This window comes from Nothobranchius furzeri, chromosome 17 (genome assembly GCF_043380555.1).
Source record: "Nothobranchius furzeri strain GRZ-AD chromosome 17, NfurGRZ-RIMD1, whole genome shotgun sequence".
Lineage (NCBI taxonomy): Eukaryota > Metazoa > Chordata > Actinopteri > Cyprinodontiformes > Nothobranchiidae > Nothobranchius > Nothobranchius furzeri.
In genome coordinates, this window is record NC_091757.1 from 53578928 (window position 1) to 53602873 (window position 23946).

Here is a 23946-nt window from a genome sequence, read left to right on the forward strand (position 1 = left end):
CTGCCAGCTGCTCCCTCTCTGTTGGACTTTGGTACTGCATGTTACTTCCACGATTTAGATCCGGGGCTTTTCATAAAACATTCGGGGCTTGAGCCCAAGTAGCCGGGCCTAACGCCGCCCCTGTTATTTAGCCTTGTTCGAAATAAATAATAATAAAAAAGAAAAAATATATCTACATGACAACACCAACAGGGTGGTGTTGAAACAACTGCTCTAAGGGTGTAAATGTATATTTTATGTATTTATGTAAAAATGTCAGGATGCCACTCCACAGCTCTCCTTCCTTTTAAGGCCATTCTCAGGACATTATCTGTTCTGCAGAGATCACTCCCTCCCTCACACACACACACACGCACGCACGCACGCACGCACGCACACACACACTCACACACACACACACAGCTGCAAATTCTGCCAATGCCCTTCTCTCCTATGAACTCACACACTCATCCACACCAAAGCTCTGGCTCTATCATCACCCAAATTACCTCACGCACATGGTTAAATCTGCAGCTGCCTGCTGAGCTGAGGGCTGCTAAAAAAACAACCTCTAAACACACATGCATGTGGAGCTTTTTTCATTGACCTCTCCTTTTGCCTGAAAACAATCTTGCAGAAGCAGAAAGAAGTCAGAACTGTGCACATCACTGAAACTCGCTGCTCTGATTATATGTTTGGGTGATATTAGGAGACTGGGTTTGCAGGCACATGCAGCCTCTCAGCTGGCCCCATCTGGAAATACTGCAGTCTTTAATGCTATGTGGGGAGCCAGGCGTGCATTTTAGTTAAGAAGAAAAAAAAAGTGAGAGAGAAAATAAAACATCCTGCTGTGCTGTGGTGAGATGTAAGCAGGCAAAGTCAGACAAAAAGTTGTTTTATATCTTAGGTTTATACCTTCAGAAACAACGCAAGCATGTGCTAAACCGTAGACTCCTAAATAAATAGATCATTTAAAGTTTTCTGGTTGGATTCATAAAGTACGAGTTAAAAAGTTGAGACGCTGTAACTGGCTGAAGCAAACCCCAAACAAACAGGAAAGAGCGTGGGAGGTATCTCTACACACTAAAGGGTAAAATAATGCATGAAGGATGCAGACTTTGAAGCATTTGATCACAAATATGCCAAACTAGCTAAAAGAAAAGCAACATCAATCAACGACAATTTGTGCATTACAAAAACGTTAAGTTTCTACAGTTAAATGGCACGAAGTTGCATCACTGAACGTGATCACTGGAGTCTTTTTTGCAGCAGATCAGGAGAAAATCTTTAAATCCCTTTGTGAAATAAACTCAAATCTAACAGATGTTGTCTTGTTTTGTCATGTGGCAAACTGTGCACCAAAAGATGCCTCTAAGCTATCGAACAAAAAGCAAAACAAACACCAGCAGAGAAAAGAGATGATTTTAAAAACGAGGGGGGGAAACCCCACGCCGCTGAAACAGCTGGAAACAGGAAATGACTTTCAGTATTTATGTGTGTGCTTGTGCTAATTTGTGACACTGCTTGGCAAACTTACATTAACAAACTGTTTCATGGCTTTTGTGGTTTTCCATTTTATTGACATAAACAGATCTGCAGGCTTATCGCACACAGATATGAAACACAAGATGAGGAGCCTGCCAGATGTTAAATGGCTCAGCGGTGTGCACTTCTGAGAAGTAAACCTTTCGAGAACTGTAGATTCAATGAAAAGGAGTCCTGTGAAAACAGGCGACATCTGTACTGAGGGCAGCAACAACAGTCAGATATCGACATCGAAACCTGACTGCGGTGTACGTGTTGGCTTGTCACACCTGGAATACATGGATTTACTGATATGTAGTGGGTCTGTGATTCACTCCACAGGTAAATCAGTACAAAAATAACATTTAGACATCGGGTACTGCTCTAAAAGTAAAACCATTTTCACGTAGAATGACATCTTAAAGGGACATTATGGAAGTGTGACAGCCAAAACATGAATAGAAATAATAAATGTCTTCTTCATACATTCTCCTGCAATGCCCTGGTCCTGTAGAATGAGTCCTGGCATTTTTACTGTGATTGCCTGTTTTTCTGTAAAATCACAGAAAAAGAGAGATGCTCGGGTCGAGCAGGCTGCTTCATGCGCGTTCACGCTCAGGCATCGCCCGTAGCATTTGCTATCCGTAGCTTTAGCAGCAGAGAGAGAGGCAGTGCCACTTTGTCGCTGTTCCTAACGCCTAGTGACAAAGCTAGCTACATTTCTGAGGACCCTTAGCTACTTCCTGTAGGTGATAGCGGTTGTGAGTTATCAATAGGATTTCATAAAGACACAAGTGTTACAAGAGCCTTTTAAAGGAGTGGTTCAGCATCTTTGGATTATTAAAAGGACTTTTCGGACTTTTGAATTTTTATGCTCGCAATTGCCCCCTCTGGGCAAAAGCGTAACGGCAGCTTCAATAGTAGGCTAGTGCAAGAGGCATGCATGATGTACGTGCACACTCCTTGACGAAAATAACAGGTGAAACAGTCCCTTTTGTGTGTGTGTGTGTGTGTGTGTGTGTGTGTGTGTGTGTGTGTGTGTGTGTGTGTGTGTGTGTGTGTGTGTGTGTGTGTGTGTGTGTGTGGCCCGGAGGACAGAGGACAGGAGAACACGCAGCTAATTAATTAACTAATTTGGTTCTGTACCTTTCTCTTCAGCACAGCCGACAAAGGTTTATGATGGGTCAGTCCTCCTGCATGCTCAGATCATTCCCTTCCCTTGCTTGAAAAATTGTTCCAAAATGAAAGTTGAACCCACATCTTTTTTATCTGTGAATTCAATGCCGTTCGGCGAGTCTCAAATAAAAATTTGGGCATCTTACTGTAAAAAATATACCATTAATGTAAAAAAGAACTCTAAATTAAATATGTTCACATCCAGAATCAAACCCAGGTCTTCTGCATGAGAGTCAGACATCTTACAAGGTGAGCTACACTCTAGTAACATTCACAGTATCTGTAACATTTATATCCTTGATGACAGCTGAAACAACGTCAAACCAAAGAACGGTTTGGAGCGAAAATGACTATTTTGTTGCTAATTTGCAGGAAATATCTAGAAGAAAGTTCTACAGAAAGTAGCTAAGGGTCCTCAGAAATGTGGCTAGCTTTGTCACTAGGCGTTAGGAACAGCAACAAAGTGGCACTGCCTCTCTCTCTGCTGCTAAAGCTACGGATAGCAAATGCTACGGGCTATGCCTGAGCGTGAACGCGCATGAAGCAGCCTGCTCGACCCGAGCATCTCTCTTTTTCTGTGATTTTACAGAAAAACAGGCAATCACAGTAAAAATGCCAGGGCTCATTCTACAGGACCAGGGGATTGCAGGAGAATGTATGAAGAAGATATTTATTATTTCTATACATGTTTTGGCTGTCAAACTTCCATAATGTCCCTTTAATGGCAGACTGTAAAAACAGAATCAATAATAAACGAGAATCAAAACCAGAAGCCTTAGCTACATTTGTAAAAGGGAAAAAGAAGGAAAGCCCTAAATGTTGATGTTGTCAGAAACAGCTGATTGATCACGTGATCAGTCATGCAAGAAGCAAGTTTGATAGGTCAGTACGTTTTAACACACCCTCCCTATTAACACACACACACACACACACACACACACACACACACACACACACACACACACACACACACACACACACACACACACACACACACACTTTTTAGAAAGACAAAAAACACCCAAAGCGAGAAGAAAAACCTCAGCATGCAGAATGGCAGGAACTTGACTATTTTTTAGAAATTTGGTTTCCTAGAAATTATTTAAATTTCATATCAATACATTTACAGAATGTTGCTCTAGACCAGGGTTTCCCCATCCTGGTCATGTTTATGTTTATGTTTATTTACTTGGCAGACACTTTTATCCAAAGCGACTTACAATTTATAACCTATAGGGCATGTTGTGATCTGTGGGGGAAACCGGAGCACCCGGAGGAAACCCACGCGTGCACGGGGAGAACACGCAACTCCACGCAGAAAGGCCGCAGCCGAGTTTCGAACCTGCAACCTTCGTGCTGCGAGGCAACAGTGCTAACCACTGCGCCACCATGCAGCCCAATAGATCACGGTCATGGATCGAACATGTTTTAGTTGTCTCCCTGCTCCAGCACACATGACTTTAAATGTAATGTGATGAACAGACTTCTGCAGAGTTGGTGCAGAGCATGGAAACAACTAAAACATGCTGGTTTGTGGCCTTCCAGGACCAGGATTGGGCACCCCTGTTCCAGACCCACTGCCTGCAGCTTTAAACATTTCCACATATTTTATATTCAGCAATAAGTAGAAGAAATTAACCATCATCACTCAAAAACCATCATAAAGCTGTCCAGAATGTTTGTTAGCAATCGTGAAATGTTTATCTGATCATAAGGACGTGGTCACGTAAAGTGTGTGTGTGTGTTTTAACCTTTGGAGGATCGTAGAGCTCCAACTGGTACTTTTCGCTCACACCTCCACCCTGAGCATCTCTGATCCTCCTGACCAGCAGGCGGCAGCGTTGCCAGTGGGGCTGAGAGTCCAAGATAGTGTCATCCACCAGCAGGTACTTGAGGTGGCCCTCTTTACAGCAGCCACTCGCCTCGGGCCTTCTCTGTCTCATGCTTCTGCTGCGTAACCAATGGAAGCCACTGAGGAGGTGAGACACCACCGCAGAACGGTTGGAGGAAACTGTGGGCGGGGCTTCAGAGTTCAGACAAGATGACGAATGAGAGGGAGAGGATGACCCTTCCTCACTGGCAGAGGAAATTCCACCCACTCTCTCTCCGTTGTTTAGGGGATTGCTGTTGGATGTGAGGTTGCTAGGAGACAGGTCCTGGGATGAGTGGGGGCTGGAGAAGGGCCGTTTCTGTAAAAGCCGTTTTACTGTCTGCTGAATTTGGCAGACAGAGAAATGCGTTGCGTCACTGTGTCCGGGGTTGGAGGCCGAGGACTCAAATGAGTACCGCTCAGACACCTGATGATGATCAACGCCAGAGATGTCATCGTTGCTATGGCTATGGATCAGCAGCGTCCTGCTGCTGATGCTACGAGATTCCGAAAAGGAGTTTCTTGCAGCACATCTCAGCGGCTGCTCCTGCTCTAGACCCACCACCACAGACTCCACTTTTGGGGTCGCGGATATGGGAGCGGCTCCCCCACTTGGTCGGCCTGCCTCCCGATAGTCCTGCACCCCGGAGAAAGATGGAATCCGCAGTTGGCTGATCACAGAGTGCGATGAGGGAGAGGACCCTGTTAGAGATGTGGGGGAGGAGCTAATAGGAGCAGTAGAGTATGTGCTCTGGCTGAGTGGAGTGCCATCTTTGTCGATTTCCCGGCAGAAGTGGTGCTGGAAGAGGTCGGTGAAGTGCTTGGAGAAGGCCTCGGGCGGGACCACGTCATGCTGCGATCGCTCTCTGGCAAAGCTCCGGTAATGTGCGGCCAGCTGTCGAGCTGTTGCGATGGCATGCAGCTCACAGAACTCCCTCCAGCCTTTTGGGGGCGCTGCTACACTCGGACCTCCTCCTGCTGAAGTGGTGTTGGCTGGATGGAAAGTGTTACCATTCATTGCAGTAACCAGACTGGCTGAGAATCACTGTTGACAGAGAAGGTTGGAGAGCAACAGACACAGAAAAACACGTTACTAGAGAGAATTTGGGATCGATTAAGAGACAAAGTTCAGATAAAACAAGTTTTCTTTTACGCCAAAACCAAATCCTTCAAAAAAAATGAGCAGAGCAGAATTGTTTTTATTACTTGAAAGATTGAAAAAGATCAAACACTGAAAAAGCACATACCAAGCAGACTGATTTTATCAGAGCTCAATCTTCAATGACACAAATTGGATTATATGGGCCAGCATAATCTCTGGCAATCAACCATTCCTGAAGTATTCTTGGAGATAAAATGGTCACAGTTCACTCAAAGGACAGAGTATAACCCTTCAGCTTAGGAAAGATCACAAGTTTACCAAATAAAAACAAAAGCAATGGTCAGGAATTTGTATTTAATCCAGCAAAAAGCATAGCTTAATAATAAGAATTGGGTGATAAAGATAATGAAAGATTCCCAATATGCACTGACAAACTTAACTAGAAAAATTGCATTTATTGCACAAATGCTGTTTGAATGCTGGATAGCTGGAACTGTAAGCTGAAACAAAGCAAAACTGTCAAAATGAGCTGAATGTCTTGAAAGATGTAGAAGCAAATAAAGCACAAAAAGTAAGTGAAGAATAGAGAAAAATAATGCTAAATGGCTAAAAAACTTAAATCTGTGAACATTGTATAAAAATCTGGACAGCTTAAATGTCTAAACACCTGTTATTTCAGTTTGCCAAGTTTAACAGTTTAATCTTTACATTTAGCTGAACTGTGAAATTAGCAGTTTATGCTAAATTTGGTAACTGATTGCTGAAGTTGTTGAATAGCTGAAGTAAGCTGAAACTAAGCTAAACTGTCAAATGAGCTGAATGTAGTGAAAGATGTGAAAGCAAAAAGCACCAAGAAGCAAAAAAAGCACAAAAAGTAAGTGAAGAATCAAGAAACCTAATCCTAAATAGCAGAAAACTCAAATCTGTGAACACTGTTAAAAAAATTGGACAGCTAAAATGTCTAAACACCTGTTATTTCAGTAGGACTAGTTTAACAGTTTAATTTTTACATTTAGCTGTAGGGATGCACCGATGGATCGGCATTTGATCGTAATCGGCCGATAGCGCCCCTATCGGTTTTGATCGGAATTTTCAAAATAGATCAAAGCAAACCGATCAGGTAGGGTTGTCACGGTAACCAGTGTAGCGCTAAACCCCGGTAAAAAAAAAAAAAAGTTGACAATAATAACCGTCTTGTTTTTAAAAAACTATATTATCTTGGTGGGTTTACCGTGGCTGCGGTGTAGGCGCGGTGACCCTTACCAGCCACCGTATCATCTGCTGAAGTTGCCGGCGGCACATACGCGCTTTGTTTACAACAAAACTTTCTTGAAGCTAAAGCTGAAATAATGGTCAAAGGAGGAGACGGCAGCGCTCAGGAAAACATTTATTATCCCTCAAAGAAGACAAAGTCGGAAGTACGGGCATATTTTAGATATTTGAAGAATGCCGAGGGAGTTTATAGAAGACGGCTATCCTGTTTGCAGCACGAGCAGAAAAAGTGTCTGTGAAAGGCAGCAACGCTTCTTATCTCATGACACATCTGCGTGACCATCACCCACAACTCTACAGTATACGCAAGGCAAGTTAACGTTAGCGTTTTAGCTAAAATGCGTGATCCGATGATTTGGGTTGAGGGAGAATGCAACGAGTCGCTATATAAAGCAGCCGCAGCGCCGCTACCTGCATATAAACCGTGTCGCGGACACCGCCATGTTGAAATGATGCTATGCATTACGGGGCTCCCAGGGGCCGATAAGAGTTGGTCTCTCTCCGAGAATAATTATGAATTTAACAATGATTACTGCCTGATGACATTTTCCCACATCTGCAAAGCTCACTGGAAGGACACAAACCGAGGACAATATTTTCCTGAAATATGGATTGCTCAAGTAAGGGTAAAAAAAAAAAAAGTATCTGATTAGAAGGCTACTTGAGTACTGAGTATCATCTGATCTAATATTTTTAAATGACATCAAACAGACATAAAATACAAAGTTATGGGCAAATATTGGTATTTTAAAGACTAAAGGGGAAAAATGTAAACAAATAAACAACATAATTACAAAATAACACATTTTAGGCAAAATTTAGACACAAACTGAGGACAATATTTCCTGACATACAGGGTTTATTTAATTGTGTGAAAATGTAGCACGTTTAAAAAAAATACCGCGATAATACCGAAAACCGTGGTAATTTTGGTCACAATAACCGTGAGGTTAAATTTTCACACCGTGACAACCCTAATACAGACCATTTTAGATTAGGTTACATTTCCTTTATTCCCAGATTATGTAGTTTGTAGCACTCATTATAATGTTGTAGAAAATTTCTGGCCAATCCACGTGATCGGTATCGGTGATCAGCATTCTTTGATATCGGTATCGGCAGCACAAAACCTGATCGGTGCATCCCTAATTAGCTGAACTGTGAAAATAGCATCATATGCTGAATTCAGAAACTAATTGCTGAAGCTGAAACTAAGCCAAACTGTTAAAATGAGCTGAATGTTTTGAAAGATTTAGAAGCAAAAAGCACCAAAATGTAAATAAAGCACAAAAAGTGAAGAATGGAGAAAACAATCCTAAACAGCAGAAAACTGAAATCTGAACATTACTTAAAAATCTGGACAGCAAAAATGTCTAAACACTTGTTGTTTGAGTAGGAATAGTTTAACAGTTTTATTTTTATATTTAGTTGAACTGTGAAATGAGTAGCATAAGCCAAATTCAGAAACGGATTGCTGAAGCTGCTGAATAGCAGAAGTGAAGCTGAAACTAAGCTAAACTGTCAAAATGAGCTGAATGTATTTAAAGATTTAGAAGCAAAAATCACCAATAAGTGTAATAAAGCTCAGAATATAGGTGAAGAATGGATAAAAAATGCTAAACAGCAGAAAACTTTTAATCTTTGAACATTTATTAAAAACTCGAAATTTGAAATGTTAAACAGCTGGCATTTGAATGAGAATAGTTTAACGGGTACATTTTTACAATTGGCTGAAGTGTGAATTTAGAATTATTCGCTGATATCTGAAACTGATAGATTAACATATGTTTAGATTTGATATGGGATGGATGAATGGTTGGATGAATGAAATAACGGATGGATTGTTGGATGGATGTTAGATGGTTTATTGGATGGATGGATGGATGGATGGATAGAATCATGTATGGATTTATATGTAGATAAATGGATTCCTTAGGCCAAGCTGACCGATTTGATGTCTCACATGTGTGGGTGTGTAATTCCATTTAGCCAGAAGATGACTGACCTCTCTCAACCAATCAGGGGGCTGGGTGGGAGTGGGGCACTTTCCCACCTTCTGACGGTCAATCAAATTGAACTTGTTTCTAGTTTTAAGTACAGATAGTTAAAAAGATCAAAAACAGGAGTCTGTTATTGGCTCAATATTCAGCTTTTTAATATTCATTCCTATGAGACTTGGTTAAAGTGATATGTAGTTCCTTGTGTTGCCATGGTAACGGATGACAGGAGTCTGCATTAATAAAGCTAAAGTTGTGTCTAAAATGTTGTTAAATGTTGTTGCTAAGCACGTTGCCATGGTAACGCAGAACACAATATCAAGTTTATACAAGACTCCTGGGACCAAGCAGGTTGAATTGATGTACCATATGTGTGGGTGCACATTTCCTTTTAGGCAGAAGACGATTGAAAACTCTCAGCCAATGAGAGAGCAGCGAAGGAGGAGGGGGCGGTTCCTGCCTTCTGACTAGTGTTAAAATGTCAGCTATGCTGCTAGTTTTAAGTGTGGTTGGTTGGTTGGGTTGGGTTGGGTTGTGGGTTGGTTGGTTGGTTGGTTCCCATTCATTTCAATGGGAAAATTTTCCCAGAAAAGCTTAATAACTTGAAAAATTTTAAAGATATCAATGCCAAAAGTAAAGCCGGAAAGAGCTTAACGAGCTGAACGTTTTGATATAAAATTGTTGAAATAGCTCAAAATTTGAAGGAGAAGACGAGGTTCAAAAAGTGTACGGAAGCAGAATAATAATAAAAAGAAGAAGAAGAATAAAGAAAAACAGGAAAATAAAAGTTTGAATGCTTAACAGCATTCAAACAATGAATGACTAATAAGAAAGGCAGTGAATGACGCCTCTGAGTGAGGAAGTAAGTCAGAAAAAATTCTCAACCACATAGTACCGCTTTAATGTTCCTTCTGCTTTTCTTCTCTCCTTAGACATCAAAGTTGACTACATCAGGTTCAAGAAATAGGCAGAAAGTGCACTAAATAGTGGGTTAAAACATGTCGTTAGAAAAGAGAAGCTCTTTATTACATGTATTAGAAGGTTTTAGTGTGATTAAAAGTGATTTCACTCTTTTTGAGGTGGTGATTTTTAACCGTCATTCTAATGCTGAACCCAAACTGTTTTTTTGAGATGTAAGAAAATATTGATACACTGAAATATTGTGATATTTTGTGATATGATACTGAATCGATATTTAAAAACAATTTAAAAGTGAGAGTTTACATGCAAACATTTACTGCATTTCTTTTTAGTTTGACTTCAAATTTTGAATGCTGGTTGGCAGCAGTTTTTGCTGCCTTCATTTTGACGGACCAAAGACATCTTGCGACAACTTGGGATGTGTTTTGGAAGCGTCCGGCTTGAATTTTCTTAATAATTGCAAATATTTAGGTTTAAGTATCACAGTTTATCGTTTCATCTCCTGTATACACATATACCAAAGAACTGTCTCAGTAACTCGCTAGGGTTTCCAAGTAATGCACAAAGATTTATTTAGCAGATCTCAAAGACAACAGAACACACAAACTCAGTCACAGCATAAATCTAAGATTCAAGTTTTTTCTTGTAAACTGTGGTTTCCACAAATACGTTTTAACTTAAAGGAATATTCCACCACTCAGTAAAGTTGTGTCCTGTTAATATTCCCCAGAGTTAGAGAAGTCAGAAAAAGCATTTTATAACCAGCCCAATAAGATCTGGCAGCAGTTGGTTTTCTTAGTTTAGCATAAAACAATGTAAGTGAATTCACATACATTGTAGTGTTTTTTTATGTAGGTGAATGCAAGCCTTCCCTTCCATTGCTTTATGCTAAAACAACTGGTTACAACATGTTTTTTCTGACTTGGCTAACTCTGGGGAATCGAACAACACACACAAGTTTAGGGACAGAAGATCCCTGTAAGAATATTAAAATAATAAAAATGCAGCAATAAATAAAACGTAATACTTGTGCTTTGTAACAAAGTAACACTCTGTGGAAGTTAACTTGGTGAACTTATTCACCCTGGACAGGAAATAATCGCACATAAGAAACTTAAATAAGAATCAATTTTAAAAAGTTCCAAAACAATAACAATTGTGTTCAAAGTTCAAAGGAGTGGAGCCACACAACATGAGTTCATAAAGCTGGCGCCATCTGCTGGATAGGTAGCGCAATATCGGCCATATCAGCTGTCTTTTTGGCTGATAGCCGAAACTGTTAATGACCCCAATATTGGCCGATAATATCGGCCGGCCGATATATCGGTCGGGCCCTAAGGCTGTGCCTTCAGCAGTCTGGGGGGCAGCGGTGCAGGAGTTCTGCTGTCCTCCAGGCGTCAAGAGTTTGTTTTAAACCCCGTCGTTTTTGAAGAGTTTTAACTTTCATAGTTTTAACTCTGAGTTGATGAGCTTTAAAGAGTTAAAGCTCTGAGTGATCCAGAGGGATCGTTTTCAAGGTTAACTTTATAAAACACCTTCTGTTCGGTAAACTTAACTTAAGTTTTAACCAGGTGTTTTTGATGTTGGTAATTGGTCTTTTAAGGTTAACCTTTTAGTGAGTTAAATTTTTTTGTTTGGCATTATTTTAATAATGCTTACCATCTGTTTGCACGCTTGTTTTTACACCTTTTGGCAATTAAACCCATTTTTAAATCCACTGTCACGTTTCTTATGTTATCCCCTCCTTCACATTTTAACAGCACACGTCGGTTGTAACAATCGTAAAACCAGATTCTTGTCAATACACACCCCTTATATAAACTAATCTCAAAAGTTGTAAATAAATCAAAATAAATGTAAAAGAGAGTATTTTACTTGTATTGACATAGGCTTTTTTCAGATTTTTGATACACCAATATAGTTTAACTCTTAATACTAGCAATGGGTACCGAATTCGGTACTTTTTAAGGTACCAACTGAATTCCATAGTACCAACTGAGCACCGATTCACGTCATTTGAAACGGTGCCTCGTTTCGGTACCCGTCCTTCATTATGAAAACTTGCCTAGACAGCTGCACATGCGCAAGAGCGTAATGTCGTCTGTCGCTGCGAGCGAGTTGTAAACAGAGCAGCATGGTAGAAAGAACGCACGCTAAAGCTTGGGTCCACTTCACTAAATGTGATGGGTAACTGGGTGATGATGAAACCAGCGACAACGATCTAAGTGAGACATCCTCATCTTAATCTGCTCCGGTAGGTAAATAAAATGTTTAAGATAACGTTAGCTTGATTTGTTAGCTTCCGTTTTGCTAATGGCACGTTTTGTTTTCTCCTCGGAACTCCGAATTTCCGACTGGAAGAACATGAACGCGCTCTAAAGTTTGGCTTCACTTTACTAAATGCGACGGGTGATTGGGTGAAGATGAAACCAGCGACAACGATCTAAGTGTGAGGCATCATCGTTTTAATCTGCTCCAGCAGCTAAATAAACTGTTTAAGATAACGTTAGCTTGATAAATTAGCTTCCACTGCCACCATTGTTATCAGCTAATGGTGCGTTCGCTTTCTCCTTGGAAATTCTAACTTCCCAGTAGGAAAAATCAAATGAAAAAGACGGCAAAAGGAATGAAGATACACAGTAAATTTAGTTCACAGTAAAGGTGTTTGCTTCAGTTTAATTATCAGCTTATAAAACTACAAGGACGATGTTAAAATACAAAGTTGTATGTTATTTATCGTGATATTTATCAAGTATGGTTATATATTGAGAAAAATATATATTTAATTATAAAGGAGAATTAAAATATTAAACAAAGTATCTAAAATTGGTACCGTTAAGTACCGGTATCGATTCCTAGGTACCGGCAATTAGTACTGAATCTATTCAAATGTCAAAGGTACCATCCCTACTTAATACCCAAAACTGATATTTCAACATAAAAGAGGCCCCCCTCTAAAACTAAATTATCTTAGCTTTTTTTCCTCATTCCTTTTTTTCTAATAATTTTTTCTTCATTTTTCCTCTTTTCTTTCTATCTTGTCTTTTCTTTTCTCAAAATTATCTTAGCTAATTAACATGACAAATCTCATATGATGCATACTTAAACTTTAAATGTTATTTGTGAAAACTATAAAAACTACTTCAACTTAAGCTAGGCCAGTTGTGCCGAACAAACAAAAATATCTTAAACACTAAACCTTGGATCTGCCTTTATGACATTTTGAGTGAGATGAGAAGTAGCTGAAGAGTTTTACGTACATGTTTGTAGTTAGTAGCTGTGTCATTAAGAGTAAAAATAACGATCATTTCCCCGATAACATCAGACACCCCTAGTTTTAAGAGAGTTAATTTTAATGAGGAGGCGTTTTTGTGACACTACAGATGTGCCACCTGCTCGCTCATCTCTTGTTTTGACAGGAGCTTGTTCACAACTGATGCATGCATCTGATAAAGATGCTGGGTTTGATCCGCTCCATATTAAACCAAACAACATCAACAAGGACTTCTGACTTCATTTAGAGTACATACCATCATCCTCCTTTGCAGCAGAGCTGTTTCTATTTTAAAAACAGGAAGTATTAATGTGTGTGTCTCGGAGTGTGAATGCATTTGTGTGTGTGTGTGTGTGTATTTGGGGGGGTGGGGGGGTCAGATACTGGTGGAGGGAACGTTGTGGTCGGACCAAACATGGAGCAGCTTGTTTTGTTATCTTGAGGTTCACATCTCTCTACGTGACCTGAGCGACAGCATTCAGATATAAGAAGCTGTGAGATTTTGGCTTCGCGCCTTTAACAAAAGCCCAAAGGTTCTTCTAAAGCATCGCCAAACATACCAGGGGTGTACGTCAATGGGTGTGTGAACTTGGCATTAAGAAACATTGCGTCACCTTGGTTCCTGGACGCGTCCTGTCACAACAAACTAATTCCCTTCTTGCACGTTTCAGAGCATGCTCAGAACATGCTTTCCTGCGCCCCTCCAGCTGGCCCCCCCAGCAGCCTGTTTCTATCTGCGTGGCCAGCCCAGCGATGACTCAGCATTGACCAACTACAGAACATGCACACACTCATCTACACACACATGCAGACATACACTTCCTCTCGCCGTATCCCTCTGGGGGCTCGCTCGTCTCTGTTCCCAGGGTTTTCCTTTTCTTCTCATTCTCTTTGTTCTCTGATATGAGGATCTCCAGATGTGTGTGGATATAAGCTTCCTTTATTTTTACCTCGACCCAAGGAAAACAAAAAGGCTAACAGTTCTGGGTCTCCTCTCTCTGCTCTCGCTCAGGACCTCTAACTTCAAGTCAGAAATGTGTTTTTTTATTATTGTTTTTAAAAGCAGCATCCAGCTGGAGATGGCTGGAAGCTAAAGATGGGCGAGTTCAGACACAGGAGCCTGAAAGCAGAAAATACTCCTTCGCATCAGTCAACACTCCTGCGTTCCTGCCTTTCTTTCTCCCTCAAATTAAAATCACCCACAAATACAAACGCTACAGCAGCGGTTTACTTCCTTTGTCTCTTTCGGGCCTGATTTTGGTGTAGAATCTCAGGCCCTGTCCACACGTAGCCGGGGATCTGCCAAAACGTAGATATTTTTCTACGTTTTGGCCTGTCATCCACACGAAAACGGAGTTTCTTCACGCGAAAACGGATCTTTTTAAAAACTCCGGCCAAAGTGAAGATCTGCGTTTTCTCCGTTTTGGGTGTCTGCGTGTGGACGGACAAAACCGGAGTTTTAAGGTCCGCAACGTCGCTTTCCGCGACAAAAAATGCTGACATCACGTGTGCGACCTGTGTTTACACTAGCCGACAGCATGGATGCCCTCAGAGCTGCGCTCGCTTTATCAATTGTCCAAGCGCTTTCTGCTTGTTTGTTTTTGCAAGCGGAATTACTGCTCCTTGCGGAAGACCACAGACGAAGGAAGAGGTTAAGAACGGGGGAAGTACTGCCGCCTACAGGTCTGGCATGTCCTTAACAACGTATTTATCCGGGTACGTGTGGACAGAGTTTTTTTTAAAACGAGTTGGTGTGTATGCAAGTTTTTGGAGGGGCGGATGTTCGTTTAAAAAAAAAAAACGGCTACGTGTGGACTAGGCCTCAGTCATACCAGACTTTTGAGCCAGAGAAACTGCTGCACTGAACAACGCTGGACATGCAGCAAATGTCAACATCTGGTGAAGGTCTTCAGACAAGAAGAAAGCAGTCTAACCAAAACAAATGAAAATGCATGGATGTGAGACTACTGATGCTGCAGTGCAACCACTCATGTTAAACAGACACAACCTCTTCTGAGTTCAGATGTGTTTTTTATTTTATTTATTTATTTATTTATTTTTTACAAATTCTGAGACACAAAGTAGGGTATCTGCAGGTTTATGGGAGCCTAATTTAAGACTTTGTAATACCTTTTTTAAGGCCACTTTGACCAAATTTAAGCAATTTTTTAAAATTTCATTTAAGCTATAATTTCCAGCTATTGCTAACCATGTCGCGAACGTGGGATTAGCCATCCAGTTACCATTAAACTTGCACTTCCCCATGATGCAAGTTCCCACTAGCTTAACCAGCTAATGTGCTCATCTAAAAAAAGCCCCCTTTCACCACCAACTGAATGTATACGGTTCCGCTTACGCCAACATCGTACACAAAAAATGCTGAAGACTAACTAGAAATTCAGAAAAATTTTATAGAAATAAAAGAATCTTGTTTATTGGGTCTTTGGTCATTTAAGACCTTTGGAAACTGTATTTAAGGATCATTTGTCATTTTGAAGGATTTTCAAGGCCTTAAATTTGGAAAAGCAAATTTAAGACTTTTTAAGGACCCGCGGATACCTTGAAAGTAAAATATTTGAACCGAAAGCTACAAATCTGTGTTCATGTAAAAGTAGATCAATGTAATGATGCGACTTTCCACCGACTGCAGCTTGAAAAATGTTGTTTTTCTCAATAACAGCAAATCAACACCAAAAAGACACTTCTTTATTATGTCCCTCATGTTTTGAACCACAAGCGGTGAAATTAAATTATGTGTTATGAAAACAGATTTTATACATGCAGGAAGTTAAACACACACGATTTGATCTTGTAACACGTACGCTCACCGAGATGATTTGTAAGAAAACCTTGAATCGGCCTCGGGACATGTTTGACTAATGAATGTGTGATGGTGTTGTGCGAATGCCTAGACAACAAAACGGGTGAGCAGCGGTGCGCCTGAGATGTCTTGGCTGCAGCTTACTGGGAGCAGAGCCAGATGTAATTTTCTAACAATCCGGATTGTTTTTGACATGCACACGCTGCCAGCTCAGAATAATGAGCTAATAAGACTTAAAAACATAAAACAGGGCATGCATTTTAGTTCAAAACCACTGAATAAAAATTTAAAAGACACGAAGACAGCACCACTAGTGGAAACCCAAATGTAGGGAGGTCCCATTTAAATCTGCGAGCCTGGTATCAGCTCTCACACACCACTGTGTGCTCCCTGTCGTCCCCAGTTGGGAACAGACTGTTTAATGCAACGAACACACAGAGCCACACTCATGTGGTCTTTAAGCTTTCAGGTCATGCATTCACACAGTAGGCGGAAACTAGCATGGCTGCACGCTGAGAGTCATGCAGAAACAGATTCTGGTGCATTATTTCTATTGGCCACTAGATGCTCAGTGTGTTCAGGCAAAAAAAGACAAAAACATAAACATTAAAATACACATCAGTTGAAATGTGTTTAAAAATCAGTGTAGATGTAGAAATGTACAGGAAGACGAATAACTTTAGAGAAACACAAAACAGCAGGCTGATGCTCACCCAAGCAGCTTCTAAAAATCTGTTCCTCCCCATAGAAAGGCTCAGCCTGCATGAGTCACTGCTGTCTGTCAAACTGCCAAAACACATGTACTTTCATACAGATATTTATTTAAGCATGGATCAGTCTGGTAAATCTGTTACACATAACACTCAGACACAACTTACACAACAAAAGCCTTGCTACGGTAAAGGAAATAGGAAAGTCCTAAAATTTAATGCAACACTTTTAACAAGTGGTTTTTACATAAAGTTGTAAACAAAGCAGAGGGTTTGTTGATCTCACTTTCTATGAATATGTCTAAAACTATATCTAAATACAGTACCATGTCTAAAAATATGTCTATGTGTCTAAAAATGTCAAAAAGGATGCCGAAATATGTCATAAAATTTCTAGACATGTCTAAAACTGTCAAAACTATGTCTAAATATGTCAAACAATGGTTTCAATAAAAATGTTTAAATGTAAAAACAAAGTTGAAAATGTCAAAAATTGTCTAGACATGTATTAAACTACAGCTAGATTATGACTACAAATGTGTCTGAATATGTTGAAAACTATGTCTAAATATGTCTTTAACAGTCTAAATGTGTCTATAAATGTGTCTGATGTCTAATGTGTCTAAAACAGTATAAATATGTCAAACTAAATCTAAATACAATACTATGTCTAAATATGTCTAAAAATGTGTCTAAATAAGTCTAAAACTATGTCTAGATGTGTCTGAAAAGTGTCTAAAAATGTAAAAATGCTGTCTATTACTGTCAAAATATGTCAAAAACGGTGTCTAATTATGTCCAAATAAATATGTCAAAAACAATGCCTAAATATCTAAAGTGTGTCTAAAACTGTCTAAAATGATGCCAAAATATGTCATAAAATGTCTAAACATGTCTAAAACTACATCTAGAATATGTCAATAAATGTGTCTAAATATGTTTAAAACTGTCAAAAACAATGCAAAAGACTACATCTAGAATATGTCAATAAATAAGTCTAAAACTGTCAAAACTGTCAAAAAATAGTCTAAATAAATATGTCTAAAATGTAAAAACAAAGTTCAAAAATTGTCTAAACATGTATTAAACTACGGCTAGCATATGTCTAATAATGTCTGAATATGTTGAAAACTAGATGTGTGTAACAGTCTAAATGTGTCTACATATATCTAAAACTGTATAAATATGTCTAAAACTAAATCTAAAATGCAACCAATTCTAAAATAAAACTTGCAACCGAAAAAAATGACTGAATAACATAAAAGGACGATGAGTAAAATGCATATTTTCAGAAACAGTATGTTTAGGTGCAGAGTTTAAGTTTTTGGAAGGGGGGGGGGGGGATAACATTAAGTCATAGAGAAAATAACATATGAACTAAAAGCTTGCCTCAAATAAAACCTCGGTTGCCTTTTTCCAAATAATATTATAACTTTTATCTTGGGGAATTATTGCAAATTCTTCAGCTTTTACATCTGTATTTTAGCCACATTATGACTTCTATGCAATAGACACAGACATAATTTAAGAAATCAGTATAAACAATTGGTAGATTACAACAGGGGGCTGTCAGCATACTTTCATTTAAGTTCTAAAGAAACTAAAAAGATAAAGTCGGCTAGAGCAGCTTATCTCACAAAGTGCATAAACATGCATCTCCGTGTGCTGTTTAGTGGTTCACAGATGCCAAATTAGGATGTGCTCCTAACTGAGATTACTCATCAAGTAAAATGCAATTTACAACAAGCCACATCCGTCTGACCTTTTTATAGCTCTGGCCTTGTTGCAGAGATCAGCCGGATTCAATTCATTGCTTATTACTCAATTAATCTGCATGGCTTCAAGTAGGGGTGGGCAATATAAATTATATAAGGTAGAAACGATATAAAACTGGGTAATGAAAGAGTTTTTGGCTTTATCGCAATACCGTGATATCGCGACAACACATGACATCACTAACCCCGGCTTTCCACGGGAGCCGTCAGCAGCACGTTACTGCAGCAGCACGTCATAGCTGCTGATAGGAACCGCTGTGGTCAACAGAACCTTTTCCACTGGAGCCGTCAGCAGCGCGAGTCGGCCGCGTCTCAGGAGCAGCATGTCGCGGCCTTTACGCGCCGGTTCTATTTTCTACGCGCGACGCCTCTGAAACGGGTCAAGTTCGACATTTTTGGGGAAGGAAAGACAGGAAATCGGACGCGGAAATGGAGAGAAGCTCCCGAGATTTTCAGAATAAAGAACGTACTGCCTTCCGGTTGCTTTACTTTTAAAAAAGGTTACTAACTGTGCGGCCCCGTGAGAAGTTATCACCTAGCTAGCGGTCTCCTTTGTTTTTCAGGTCCGTATTGGCGATTATAAAACGGACAGAACATAAAACACAAACCATGTTGTAGTTTTCTCCTGCTTGTTGTTGTGTTTACTGATGAAGTCACCCGTGTGACTTCGTGCCCTGTCGGTGACGGCTGCTCCCCTGCTGCTTCGCGTCTCGTGGGAAGGGCCAAGCAGCAGCTTACGCGAGCAAGACGTGCTGCTGCAGTAACGTGCTGCTGACGGCTCCGGTGGAAACCCGGGGTAAGATGTGCACCCTGCTGACATTGGGGCAACAGCATGGCAGTGACTGCAAGCATGGAGTGGGTGGAGGAGGAGGCCTATATGCCTCAAGTGGCATATATTTGCCACATGAGGATATTTAAAAGCACGTCATTTTGACTTATATAAACAGAGGAAAAAATATATCGCAATTTATATCGTTACCGCTTCAGAATATATCGCAATATAGATTTGAGGCCATATCGCCCAGCCCTAGCATCAAGTGTCTTTGAGACATCAAACACTTCAGCTCTTCCCGTAAAAACAGAGTGGAAATAGTGCATGAATTAAATTTAAAAAAGCTGCAACATGTGCGCCACAGAGTCTTAGATTAAAAAAACACATTTTATTAGCACCTAGGAGTTCTCGTTCTGTGAATCATTTGACTGAATCAGAGCTGTGGATAAGTTTACAGATCAGAGAAAGAGTGAATGATGGTGCCAGAGTGGGAGTTGTGAAACGGAAAGAAGTGAGGAATATTCGTCAGGAGAAGAGGAGACAGAAAGAGAAAGAGAAGAAACTCGCAAAAGAAAGCAAGCGAGAGCAAGAGATAATGAGAGGGCAGGCAGGAAGTGAGAATAACAGGCAGGAGAGGAGGTGAGAGGAGTGGAGATGGCGCCAAGTCTGTGGGGGAAGGTCCAGGTGGCAGAACAAGAGAGGAACAGAAAGACCAAAGGATCTCTGCTCTGCTCTGCCTGGGCAGAAATCACAGAAACAGGAAGCCCTGCCCTGGCAAGCAGAAACCAGTGCACACAAGCAAAGACTGCACACAGAGTCACACAAAGTACACCACAAACCCAACACGGCAGGTCTGGAACGATGATACAGACAAGCCAGTTTCTATTGTGAAGTTTTAATTCTGTCTGAGGAATCCTCTTAACTAATACTCATCAAACTACTTTTTGTTCCATCGAACAATTAAAAAGGGACAGTTGTGAAGTTTGAGAGGTTGGAGTGTTTCTTGATAGCCCGGGGGGCTTTGTAAATACTTGGTAACGTTAATAGGTCAATAAAATGTTTACTGATCTGTTTTCTTTCAGAGAAAAAGGAAGAACGACGATGTTAAAAAAATCCCTTCTGACCTTCATTGTTACTGGAGGCTAGGGCTGGGGGGAAACGATTATTCTGACGATAATTTTATCGAATAGTCGACTATAATAATGACTATTTAGACAATTAATCTAGTGTTTATTTTTCTATTGCACAGTTAATAAAAACCAAAAAATCTCTAATAAATTCCTCAAAAAAATTGATTAATTGTTACTGTAAGAGAATAAACACTACAGGCCTTCCATTTTGAATAACAAATATTTTTATTATTATTTATTATTATTATTATTATTATTTTATTTATTGTGTTGCGGTTGGTTATGTTCTGGTGACGTGTAGAACTTGGGAGTGCAGGCTGCTGCCTGAGAGGTGGTTGGAGACGGTGTCTCCATGCTGCTTTGTTTGGGTCACTTATGAGCGTGAGGCGAGTGGTGTTACGACTCTTCCTGGGGAGTTTGGCTCGTGTGCAAAAAGGAAGGGACAATAACGGGATTTAAAAGTTAAAATGATGATGAGGTTTATTTACAACTACAAAAATCATAAATCTTTCCATCCACAAGTTGGGAATAATAAACCTAATTCTGCCTGTGAGGAATTAAAACAAAAGTACAAATAAGTAGGGATGTCCCACTCGGCAAAGATTACCGGGTGCTGGACCAAAATAAGGATCTCCAAAGGTCCAAACTCTAAACTGGGCGGTTAAACCAAACTCAAGGTGATATTTTACACTAAACCGAAAACCCACAACACTCTAAATGTAATAAAAGGGAGATCTACACCACAAAAAAGATGAACTCTAAACCAAAACGTAACAGCTTATCCAAACGCAAGAAGCTGTTAGCAAAAATGCTAACAGTAGCTTTATCAACGTTAAGTTCAAGTTACCAAGTTTAAATAAACCAAAAACACCCAGCAGCAAACAGACCAGCACGAAGGAGAGACTGCTACCACAAAAACAGCTCTCCTCATGTCTGAAAGAAGCTCCTTTATGAAGGGAGAAACGCTCCCGGTGATTTTCTACATCTGCGGTAGAGACGAAGCAGCGCATCTGACCCCGGAAGTTGTTGTTTGTTGCCGGGAGACGAAGGCGGGCAAAACAGGAAAGGAATCTAGTAGCGGACGGACATTGTTCCGGGTCTTCGGTATTTGGTGGAGATGTTAGTGAAGGTGGAGAAGAGGGCGAACTAGAGGAAAAACAGGCAGATTCCTCCTCTATTTACAAACTCCTGGGGATGCAACAAGTGGGCGTGGTGCGTCGACTACCGGATCTGACGTCGACAAACTTTTAGAATCGAGCCGTCAACGTCATCGAGGCTTCGTTACAGCCCTACTGGAGGCAGTAACAAAGCTACAACAAAAATTATTATATTAATACTTTCTGATCACTCTTGTCAAAGTGTAACAGTCTAGGTCATTTTTTTTATAAATTTAAAGTGACAATGTGTAGATTTTACCATTAATCTCTGGAAATATCCATCAAAATGTTGTAAATTAATTAAAAGATGCCCAGTTGTTGAATAATATTGGCAGTTTCATAACATAGAACCATAAAAATCTGTTCTAAAATACACAGGAGTGAGTCTAAGGGTGTTTCTCAATGCCAAGGAACCTTGCCTTGATGTCTTGGCCCCGCCCCGGGTGCCTAGGAAATACGTCATCAGGAACCGCCAAGGCGTGTTCCAATGTTCATGTTCTACCGAGGCGTGTGTTATCCGTTTGTTAGCCATTTAGCTAGCTGAGAAAGGATACACTGGAGGTGTCTTGTAGCCTAGCCTTGGTCAAAAACGTCCGGAAGCCGCGGTCACGTGATGCAAGTCTGTTCCATTTACCCATTTTCTTTGACCATGGAAGGACCAAGCAAGGCGCCTGGCCTCGCAACACATCGCCTCGCAATGTCAGGTGCCTTGACATTGAGAAAGATCCTATGACTCGGGGCAACGCCAAATTTGATACCATGTTTTCTACAGAAGCCCGTGAGGACAAAAAGCATTTACTGATTTGTAACAAATGGTAACAAAACTTTCACCATTAATAAACTTTGTTTTACACATTTGCCTCTTCACTTGTTGCAAGTGATGAAAGGGAGTCTCGTTATTTTGCTGGAGGTTGCACTCCCAGGGATTTTTGTCCCTAATGGCCATCCGTTGGTAAGGTCTTACTTGAACACAAAAGTAAAGCTTGCTTATGTAAGTACTGCCCCCTATTGCCAGGGAAAATACACACTGTCTTAAGAATATTCATGATATGCAAATGTCTCACCTCTGATTGGCTAACAGCAACACAACTCTTCCGCTGCCTTTGGTTAAAAAATGCAACGTTGATGTTTTAGCTCCACAAATAACACAAGCCTGAACTTGTTCCTCCATGTTGTGGAGTTGCTAATGCTAACAGTTAGCTTCTCCTAGCCGCAAAAATCACCACAGCCTTCCTGTAGGTGGTTGCAAGCCAAGGTGGGCGGAGTCACGAATGCTAATTTGCACTGTGATGTGGAAGAAAGTGACATCTTCCGTTTACCCATCTGTTGCTTTTCGGCCTGCGGCTAATGCAGGCCATAAAGTTGTGGTAAAATCTTCCGATTGGTCACTCTGAGTTGCACATGCAATCACATTTCAAAAAGAACAAGTTTTACACAGTTTCTCAGTAAATGAGCCGTTTAAAGTTCTTTAGCACCTTTTTCATCTGATAAAATATCTCAAAGAGGTTTGTTTCAACCTAAAAAGTAGAATAAACAAGGCAGCCATGAGTGATTCAGCATTTTTAGGTGTGAACTTTTTAAAAACATGTCATCATGCATGAGACATGAGATTTTGAGAATGAAAAAGTTCATTGTTTAAACAACAATAATATTTATAACTGGATCCAAGACAGGATTACCCAGATTTTTTTTCCACAAATGCCAAGAATTCCCTCCACAGCAGTTGCTATTCAGTATTGTTCTGTCAGGCTAAACAGGCCTGCCTCACTGGTAGCCAACACACCAGTTAACATGAAATGATGATGTGACCTTTTTCCTCATCCCTTTCACTTCATGTTTTATACTTGACTGGAGCATGCTGCTGTGCAGCAGAAAACTGGAACAACCTCACATTAGCTCTATGCAGCTAAGTGTTGTTTTTGTCTGATTGATTAGCTGCATGAAACAGCAGGCCAACTCTGTGGTGAGGTCTTGCTTTTATCAGCTTTGCCGCCTGACTCGCCTCAGACAAATCCTGAAACATAGGCATTTGGAGTCAGTCATCCATGCCTTCATTACCTCTCGCCTGGACAATGCAAACGCCCTCCTAGTTGGTGTTCCGGTCTCTGCCCTGAATCGGCTGCAGGTCGTCCAGAACGCTGCTGCCAGGTTCTTGACGAATACACACCGACGTAGCCATATTACCCCTGTCCTGACACGTCTTCACTGGCTCCCTGTCATTTTTAGAGTACAGTTTAAGTTACTGACTTTTGTATTTAAATCACTCAACGACCTGGCACCTCCCTATCTCTCTGACCTGCTCACTCCATATGTACCCACGCGCACGTTGAGGTCGGCTGACCTTTTGCTGCTGTGTACGCCGGCGGATGCGATACAAATCGCGGGGTGAACGATAGCGATGGGTACCGAATTAGGTGCTTTTTAAGGTACCGACCGAATTCCATAGTACCAACTGAGCACCGATTC

At 40.6% G+C, this 23946-nt stretch overlaps 1 protein-coding gene across 3 annotated transcripts in view; it reads right to left on the bottom strand.

Moving 5' to 3' along the window:
* sh2b3 (SH2B adaptor protein 3) overlaps positions 1-23946 on the bottom strand; it is a 78526-nt gene that overhangs the window by 42078 nt on the left and 12502 nt on the right. For all 3 annotated transcript variants that reach the window (XM_015972929.3, XM_054731588.2, XM_070546165.1), the window contains exon 2: positions 4431-5594. In XM_015972929.3, coding sequence (XP_015828415.3) covers positions 4431-5567 — 1137 coding nt within the window. In that variant the 5' untranslated portion in view covers positions 5568-5594. The remainder of the gene's footprint in view (positions 1-4430; positions 5595-23946) is intronic.